The 8,759-nt window shown below is 40.5% G+C and overlaps 2 protein-coding genes across 3 annotated transcripts; one reads left to right on the top strand and one right to left on the bottom strand.

Moving 5' to 3' along the window:
- The first annotated feature begins 207 nt into the window (after positions 1 to 207).
- Positions 208 to 3,816, top strand: anapc11 (APC11 anaphase promoting complex subunit 11 homolog (yeast)). Of its 2 annotated transcripts, none has more exons than XM_033624872.2 (3): positions 208 to 366; positions 512 to 623; positions 3,462 to 3,816. In XM_033624872.2, the coding sequence occupies exons 2-3, from the start codon at positions 515 to 517 to the stop codon at positions 3,605 to 3,607; spliced, it is 255 nt and encodes an 84-aa protein (XP_033480763.1). In that variant the 5' UTR covers positions 208 to 366; positions 512 to 514; the 3' UTR covers positions 3,608 to 3,816. The 2 variants fall into 2 exon arrangements, with proteins under 2 accessions (XP_033480763.1, XP_033480762.1); XM_033624871.2 differs by having other exon boundaries at positions 210 to 366; positions 474 to 623.
- A 2,668-nt stretch (positions 3,817 to 6,484) lies between these two features.
- Positions 6,485 to 8,083, bottom strand: ppp1r27b (protein phosphatase 1, regulatory subunit 27b). The gene is made up of 3 exons (XM_033623539.2): positions 7,647 to 8,083; positions 7,380 to 7,530; positions 6,485 to 7,067 (listed from the first exon to the last, which is right to left on the bottom strand). The coding sequence occupies exons 1-3, from the start codon at positions 7,873 to 7,875 to the stop codon at positions 6,944 to 6,946; spliced, it is 504 nt and encodes a 167-aa protein (XP_033479430.1). The 5' UTR covers positions 7,876 to 8,083; the 3' UTR covers positions 6,485 to 6,943.
- Positions 8,084 to 8,759: the final 676 nt, after the last annotated feature.

Below are 8,759 nucleotides of genomic sequence, written 5' to 3'. Positions count from 1 at the left end.
GAGCAGCAGAACATAAGGAACACTTAACTAACAGATACGTTGGGATTATGCATATTGAGCATCAGTATTGTTACCAAGTATGAATTTAATACTATGTTATTTTTCTTAAAAGACGTTGTTTCCTTGGTAAAACCCTGTCATCTCAGTTATTTGCGCTCCACCCAAAATGACAGTAGAGGGCAGTGTTTCGCCTCCCAGCAGACAACTGGTCGGACTTTGAATAGAAGAAGAAAGAACATTTCCCCGGGTTGCTAAAACAGAAGCTACATGCTGTTGACTAACTCGCTACAACATGATTTGTAGTTTGCAAAGAAACATTGTGACTTAACTCGTGTTGGCTATCTGAGAGAAGTTCGACGCTGCCCAGTAAGTCAGCTAATATGTATGAACAGCTAACTGCTAAGTTAGCTACAGAAGTCATCTGTCAACATTAGCTCATATGCTAACGTTTGCCGCTTTGGTTTGTATGGCAGTGTGTGTTAATGAGTGTGTCTACTGTTGTCACACACAGAAGATGAAGGTGAAGATCCGACAGTGGAACGGGGTGGCCTCTTGGTTATGGGTGGCTAATGATGAAAACTGTGGGATCTGCAGGATGCCCTTCAATGGCTGCTGCCCTGACTGTAAGTATCCAAACACAATGATGCTGTTGACAAAGGTGTCTGACATTAGTAGCTGTGCTGCAGTAGCTGATTGAAATGTCCTCAGCTCCCTGCAGGTGGACTGTTTTTAAACGTCACTGTCACAACTCTTTCTGTTCAGTACATTGTTCATTTAATTAGCATCACAATTGGAAGGGTATCGCCATTAGCAGGACACATATGTTTCTGAAGGAAGGAGATAGACAAAAATATAAAATCGTGGTTGTATTAAAACAGCTCCACTTTCACTCAAATAAAATGATAATTTGTCATATTTTATTATTCTTGTTATTATTGTTATTGTTGCTTATCTTATTTTAAAAGATCAGGCATCAGGCAGTACTCTATATGCTCCAGTCCTTAATTGGCCTCAATTTAGTCATAACATCAAATTATTGCAAACAGTGTATGATAAAAGAATTTTAAAATAAATGGGTCATTTTTACACAATACTGGCAAACAGTAACATTCTTATCAAAAGCAGATGTTTTACAAAACAGTGAAAACAAGTGGTCAATTTCTACAAGAGTCAGTATTTGAAATTATGTATAAAAAAACGACTTTTAAAATCTTATGTTTTATTCACGGGATGTGCAGTATTACTCTAATTATGCTCTGCATTAAAAATGTGCATGAGTACTCGAGTACTCTATAATAATTGAATACAAGCCCTCAAATATGGAAGTTACTTAAAATGCCTATCCCTATTGCAGATAATGAAGTCAAGGTATTGATGGATTACTGAACAGGCCTAATAGGCACAGGGCCAGCCTGGCCTTCACCTGCTAAATGCCACTCAAATCAGCAGGTACCAACCAGGAAAAGACTCAAAATTACCACAAAGGAACATAAAACGACTACAAAGACAAGCAACAAGACCACGAAAAGACACACACCGACTACAAAAAGATGCATACCAGCTGCAAAGAGACACAAAGAGACTCATGATGACTATGAAAAGGGCCAAAACAATTACAAAGAGACAATGAGAGCTTGTTTATACCTGGGACTTACATGCGTCTTTGGGTATGTGACCACAAGTGTATAGGACTGAATATATAAACCTGTAATTAATTCAGAAAGTCCCATTGAGATCTCATTTTTAGGAGAGACCTGAGTACAACAACCAAACAATCAATTTTAAATGTAAAATATGGCACTGTGTATATATATATATATATATATATATATATATATATATATATATGGCATTTGACTAGACTTTTGAATTGACCGATAGGAACCAGAGTATCAGGCCTCAAAGTACACCTCAGTTCATTCCAGGTGTATGGTGCAAAGAATCTAAAACAGTCTTTCTCAAATCAGTGTTACTTTTAGGAACCTGCAGTACTTACCAATCCTGCGAACGTGTGTTATGCGTCTTTTACAAGTAATGAAGTCTTTAAATAAATGAATACAAATGCTGGTCTCTTCTAATGGAAAGACATGGTCAACCCACTTTTTGATAAAGAAAACAATGACGAGTGCCAGAGCTGTCTCCAGTTATAAATCTAAGGGCTGAATGGTTGACAGCATTTAGGGATGCACTGTAAGAGTGGAGGCAGCCGCATGGCGATAAATCACCTCACCATAGTCTAGCACTGACAGCAAGATTGCCTCCCCAATCTTCTTTCTACAAGATAAAGGAAAACAGGACTTGTTTCTGTATCAAAAACTAGCTTAATTCTTAATTTTTTGTCAGTGCATCAGTATGTGGTTTGAAGGTGAATTTGTCATCAATCCAGATGCCTTAATATTTATCATTTGGAACTCGTTCAATAGCGTAATTGACCACCAAGACACATTGTGATCTGATCACTCAAACCACTTGCTGAGGTGGTCATGGACACATTTGACCACATATCTTTTTATGATGTAAACACTAATGCATCCTGATGTGTCCCTGATAAAGACTAGCTCATCAATGCAGAATGTGATAGTTGTTTTGATGACAGGGGGCTGCTACTCTTTAACTAACCCATTTTCTGATGAGTTGGATGAAATGTCGCATGACTATTTTTTGTTTTGCCCTATGGAAGGAGATGTGTCGATTGCTGCTGAAAGCAATATCTCTAGTTGTACCAACACAACTGCTAACGTTAGGGAGCATGCTAGCAAGAGTAGACGTCATAACAGTGCACTGGGCCTTTTGACCTAAGGTAAGTAACATGGGCAGTAACGAAATCTGAACCCAAGTGGTCAGCTGGAGATGATTGATAGACACAGGTGTGAATGGCGGTGTGTCTCGCCTGTCCACATGTTCATACCAATTGTAAACAGGCTCATAAAGACTACAGAGAGATGCAAAGCAACTACAAAGAGATTTAAAACAACTACAAAAAGACAGATCATTGAAACGCATGTTAATACCAGGTGTAAACAGGCTCAAAATGACTTCTCAGAGATGGAAAGCAACTACAAAGAGACACAAAAACACAAAGAGATGTATAATGACTAGAAAGAGTTGAAAAACAACAACAGAGAGGTGATGGGCCCTTTTGCATGTCTGTGTCCTGGGGCCCATCATAATCCACCCATGAGTCCAGGGTTCCAGACTATCTTTATCTATCATTATCCAGTTAATTTCAGAAACAAAATAAATCAAAATATTTGCAAAAGGTTTCCTTTGAAGTTGATTTAGAAACCTTCAATTCATATATGATAGTTTTTCTTATTATAGTTAGTGTACTGAGGGTGTAAAAGTAAAACTGTGATGAGGCAGTAATGAGGGAATAATGTACAGTGTATTCAGTTATGAGTATTGATGGCTAACATGTATTTCTCACTCTTCTGAATTGTAGTATTAAACTTATTTTGCAGGTAAAGTGCCTGGGGATGACTGCCCGCTGGTCTGGGGTCAGTGCTCTCACTGTTTCCACATGCACTGCATCTTGAAATGGCTGAACTCGCAGCAGGTCCAGCAGCAGTGCCCCATGTGCCGGCAGGAGTGGAAGTTCAAAGAATGAACCTGAGGTGTGCGCCTGCAGAAACTCAGAGACCGAGGCCCCCCCTCACAGAGGCCTAGACTTGGATTTAAAATGTTTTTATATCAGCTGTACATAACTCTGTTTTTGTATTCCTCCATTTGATGTAATGCAAAGGACACTTGGATTGTATTCTGTTGACAGATTTAGTATGTGATTAAAAAGAAATGAATAAAAACACCTACATCACATGCACTGTTTGCCTCTTGGTCTGCACAGTACATGTGAGCGAGTGTTTCCTCAGCATGGTTGATTGCCCCAGAAGCCTCTGGCAGTGGTTTTGAAGCATATGACCTGAATGTCAGCGTGCCGCTGACTGATTCTGACTTTAATCCCTCTTGATGAGATTAACCAGATTGTTTTGTGTTTCCAGTAACAGGGCTCAAGAGACTCCTAGTTTATAACGGAGTGAAATTTTCCTTTTGAAATGAAAATGGAAAATTTAGATATTTGATCATTTTGGCTCATATTTGTTTAGACTTTAACTTTTTTATCTTTAAAGCTGCAATAGTTGATTTTTCTGGCCACTTGGGGGCAGTGGAGCAAAATGAAAATAACATTGGTAACACTGCAAGGAAACAGTTAATTTCCATTCTCACTTTGTCTCCCTCCACCAACACGAGTCATACATATTACCCAGCAATCATCATTCCATATCTGTTATGACAAAAACTACAAAAGAAAATTATTAGTTGCACTAAATAATTTTTTATAGCCATATTATAGTTGTGTTATAGTTTTTGTAGAATAAGCATATCATTTGTTATATATATTGATATTTTACAAAAACACAAAACCATGATAGAGATGGGTTTGCCTTTTTGAGGGCATATATAGAAAATCACAATGTTTTTGATGTGGCGCGAGTTCTTTGAACACTGGTAATTTCCATGTGGCAATCGGCCCCTCAGCCTTATCTTACATGCAAAGTTGTGTACACAAAGTCGTTTTGGGAAAGTTTTGAATATGCATTGTTTTGGCTATTGTTTAAACTTTGTTCATAAAAATCACAAAACATGTCTAACATTAACCAAAACACATTCCTAGTATAACTAATATGAAATTTAGTGCTGTGCTACATGGCCATAGAAATGTCACTATTACATGTGATACTCATAGACCAGACTGGCATTGCTCCAAGGCCACGCCCCTTTTGATGGGAAGGTGGAAATGTTTAATGAGCGACTAAAGTAAGCAAGCGCCAGCAGTTCGCTTATTTATAAATACCAGAGAAGGTGTGGTCAGTGATGCTTTATTTCTATATAGGACTACTATTCAAACTACTCATGCAAAGTCATGGAAATGCTTTGAAATATGGAAAAGCTTTAAAAATGGATTGATATAAATGTATGGGAACCCTGAATTATTATTTTATTTTCTTGCAACGTGAGTTTATGAAGTGGTTAAATAGTAAATTCTCTTCTTTAATGTCTTGTTGCTATATTTTACAGTAGTTAAAGGGGCACCAGTATATTATGATATTGAGGTTTAACTCAAGCAAAGGACAGACATATCTTATCTTCTGAGATCCTCTGAGTGAATATCTTACTTTTTCTAATTCATGAGTGCTCATCATCTCTCTGAGCCATTGTATAAATGAGGATGGCTTTATTGCTTTCCAATTGAGCAGGATGATACGGCAGGCCAAGAGAGATGCAAATGCTATAGCATTATTCTGATGGACAGGTAAATGGATGGTAATGGACCTGCATTTGTATAGCGTCTTTCTAGTCATCCGACCACTCAAAAAGCTTTTTACACTACGAGTCACATTCACCCATTCACCCATTCACACACACATTCATACACTGGTGGCCGAGGCTACCATTAAGGTGCCACCTGCTACTCAGTTTTTAACACACTCACACGCCTATGGAAGCATCATCGGGAGCAATTTGGGGATCAGAATCTGCTGAAGGATATTTTGACATGCAGACTGGAGGAACCGGGGATCAAACCACTGATCTTCCGATTGGTGGACGACTCGCTCCACCTCTGAGCCAGGTAAATTCACTGATTTTGTCACACCGAAGATGGCAGGGAAAAGGTTGAGGTTGAGTGTTATGCTGCACACGTGAGAGGGATTCAAAAATACAGCTCCAGAAGCTTTTCAGTACTGGACATACCCAAAACATGTGGCCCAGAGTGGCAGGGCTTTGATGACAAATGGGGCATTCAGGATTTACAGAAGAGAATATTTAAGTTATTCTGGTATTTGTAGTACAGTACAATGTATTCAGTGGAAGATTTTGAACTGTATTAATCCATGTCTTAAACAGAGGGATGAGGTATGAATACGGGCTGTACTGTCTGTCCAGATCTGCTCTGATAGTTCTTCCCCTGTGCCTTCTTCCCAAGCTATTTTGTTGTCAGCCCAAGTAAGTGGTTGACTGCTTTGAATTGCAGTATAAACCTTGGAGATTAGATTTCCCAGGATAAGATCTAATAGGTAATGTATCAAATCAATTGGGGGGGTACAAGGGAAGGATGGAAAGTGCTTTTTGGCTAAGCTCTGGACTTGCAAGCATGTAAAAAAAAACAAAAAGTGTGACCAAGATGGCCATCCTTTCACATGCACCTTGCCAGTAGGTGTAGTGTCAGAATCCATCACATTTGTTTAGTTTGAGCTGAAAGTGACTCTCATTCAGATGCTCATGGCAGTGCTTTGAGCAGTTTTGCTCTCACACAGTGCTGGGACCAAAGGGAAACGACAGACAAACTGAAATTGTTTGACAAATTTTATGTTAAAAAGTATAAAATGTCATGTACAAACAACGACAAATCAATACCGTCAACTAAGTCTAAAAGTGATCAGAAGGCAAGAATTAGAGAAAAAAAAAACAAAAAAAAAACAACAACCTTGCAGGCTTATAACATCTGAGTAAACAGTAAGGCAGGAAACACAAGCCCGTTTGGTTTTGCTAATCTCAGCATTCAGGTGCTAACAAGCTCACAATGAAACATCAGCTTCAGGTTTCACAATGTTCAGAAGCCCTAATTCCAGCGACATGCCAGATCAAATACAAAACAAATGGTTCATTCAGTTCATTGCAGTATAAAAGGATGGTCAGTTCTTACAGGGTACAGTAAATCTGTACAGCTGGAGATCAGGGGGCAGCCCCTACCAGCAAAAGTTCACTCCATTCAGGGGGCAGCCTCCTTCTGCCAGACATCCACAGTCTTTGACCTCCAGAACTCAGGCAGCTCACAAATCAGGACGCTGGACTGACGTGATCTTTTCTGTCCATCCCTGCGCAACAGTCGGGTAACTGGGCAGTAGGTTTCAGATGAGGGTGTGGCTTTAAAAGCAACATGTTCTCAGTCATTGACAGTTATCCCAAAGAGCTCCAGCAGCTCCTCGTTGTCCGGTTCAATGAGGTCAGCCGGCTTCTCCCCGCAGTCGTTCTCCAGCTCAGGGTCGGCACCCAGCGACAGAAGGTAGCTGGAAGAAACAATATAACACTGCTTACTTAAAGAGACCACATCTTGCTGCTTTGACACACTGGCAAAGTCAGTGCAAGCTTCTGACACACTTGTGTCAGGAAGGTCAATGAGGTGTAAGAATGCAACAGATCCTCCAGCTTAATTTACCTCTGTGGTGTAAGAGAGCTGGGGAGAGTGTGTGTTGGTACGTGCTTGCAAATGTGTAAACATGCAATGTCAGCTGCTTGCTACTGGATACATTTTGAGAGAAATTTGTTTCCCAAACATGTAGGCTTTAATTTAATATTGAAACAATAGACCAGATACTAACCGTGCAATGTGTGGGAAGCTGTCGCTGCAGGCCATGTGCAGTGGGGTCCATCCCTCCTCATCCCTCTGGTGGATATCTGCTCCTAGTTGAACCAGCAGCTTCACACAGTCCAGGTTCCCAGACAGGACGGCTTCATGCAGAGCGGCCATGCCTGCATAGAGAGGATAGTGAGAAATAACCATCACTTCAGCTCACAATAATGTTTTGGTTTAATAAGCAAGATCTGAAACTGCATCAGGGTGATGTAAATGTTTCATGGGCTCTCACCAGAGTGGTAGATGGTGTCCAGGCTGACTCTATTGGTTCGGATGAAACGTCCAATTCTCTCCAGCTCACCATGTCGCACATAGTCTTGGAAAAGAATGTCATTTGGGAAGTGCACACTGCGGATTGGCTTCAGAGAAGCAGATGTCTTGCAGCTGACTGGGACACCACAGTCCTGGGGGTAATCCTTGATTCCCAAGGTCTGGGTCACAGGGCACTGGTAGAACTTCATCTTGGTCACAATGTTACCTTCTTTCACCTTCTGTCTTGCTGAAAAGCTAGTCAAATCCAGCAACAAACTCACAATGCTTCAGTTAGATGTTCTTCAAGTTTTGAAAAAAACACTTAGCAGATTTTCTCAAAAGAGTCTCAGTCTCCTGCAGAAAGATCAAGCAGTGCCTCTCAGTGTAGCTCTGTTGCTCTTCAGTGTCCTCCTGTGTATCAACAGGTCTCTCTGTGGGTCTCTTTATACTCTCTGTCTGGCTATTTTAGGACCTGACACCCCACATATCTGGTGGCCAGTTTTGGAAGATGAGTAGCTCATCTGGACAGATCCTTCCTACTGGCCTCCCGTCACAAGCACAAGTCACGTCTGCAGACATAACCAGAGACCTCTGCCTCGGCTGTCACACACACATACCCAGATGCTGCCAACTTAAAGAAAGTGGTGACTTCCCAAGAGCTGTGAGGGAGGGGGGAGGCTGCAAGCTTCTAGTAAACACCAGGCAGGATAAAAGTGGTTTACAGTTGGAGTATGTCAGTGCCAACTGCGGGGGCATGGAGAGGTGAAGTGCTATGTGTAGACTGTTGACCACTAACTGCACTGACATAAATAGTCAAGAAAGGCTCTTGTCTTTAGACTCATATTCTATCTTAAACGCTGATGTGAGACACAGGGAGGGTAATTTCCAAATGACTGAGTGGTTTGCATCATCCTCTTTATGACTGGTGGGAAGTAATACAAGATTTAAGAGGAAAAAAAAGATTGTTTAAAGTAGCACAAATAACAAACATTTTCTTTTACCATCATAAAAGTTCTACTGACGACAGTAAAAAAGTAAATGGTTTCTTCCATTTTATTCAGACACAAATGTCGCTGTGGGTCTTGGGGATGTT

This window comes from Epinephelus lanceolatus, chromosome 3, assembly GCF_041903045.1.
Source record: "Epinephelus lanceolatus isolate andai-2023 chromosome 3, ASM4190304v1, whole genome shotgun sequence".
Lineage (NCBI taxonomy): Eukaryota > Metazoa > Chordata > Actinopteri > Perciformes > Serranidae > Epinephelus > Epinephelus lanceolatus.
The sequence above is the reverse complement of the archived record's forward strand: the minus strand, read 5'-3'. Positions and strand labels throughout refer to the sequence as shown.

What these genes read in the sequence shown, in the direction of transcription:
- anapc11 (XM_033624871.2), top strand. An exon ending in CAATGGCTGCTGCCCTGACT is followed by an intron (nt 624 to 3,461) that starts GTAAGTATCCAA and finishes CTTATTTTGCAG; the next exon opens with GTAAAGTGCCTGGGGATGAC.
- ppp1r27b (XM_033623539.2), bottom strand. Translation starts at nt 7,875, where the DNA reads ATGAAGTTCTACCAGTGCCCTGTGACCCAGACCTTGGGAATCAAGGAT. An exon ending in GGACACCATCTACCACTCTG is followed by an intron (nt 7,531 to 7,646) that starts GTGAGAGCCCAT and finishes CTCTCTATGCAG; the next exon opens with GCATGGCCGCTCTGCATGAA. An exon ending in AGCTTCCCACACATTGCACG is followed by an intron (nt 7,068 to 7,379) that starts GTTAGTATCTGG and finishes TGTTTCTTCCAG; the next exon opens with CTACCTTCTGTCGCTGGGTG.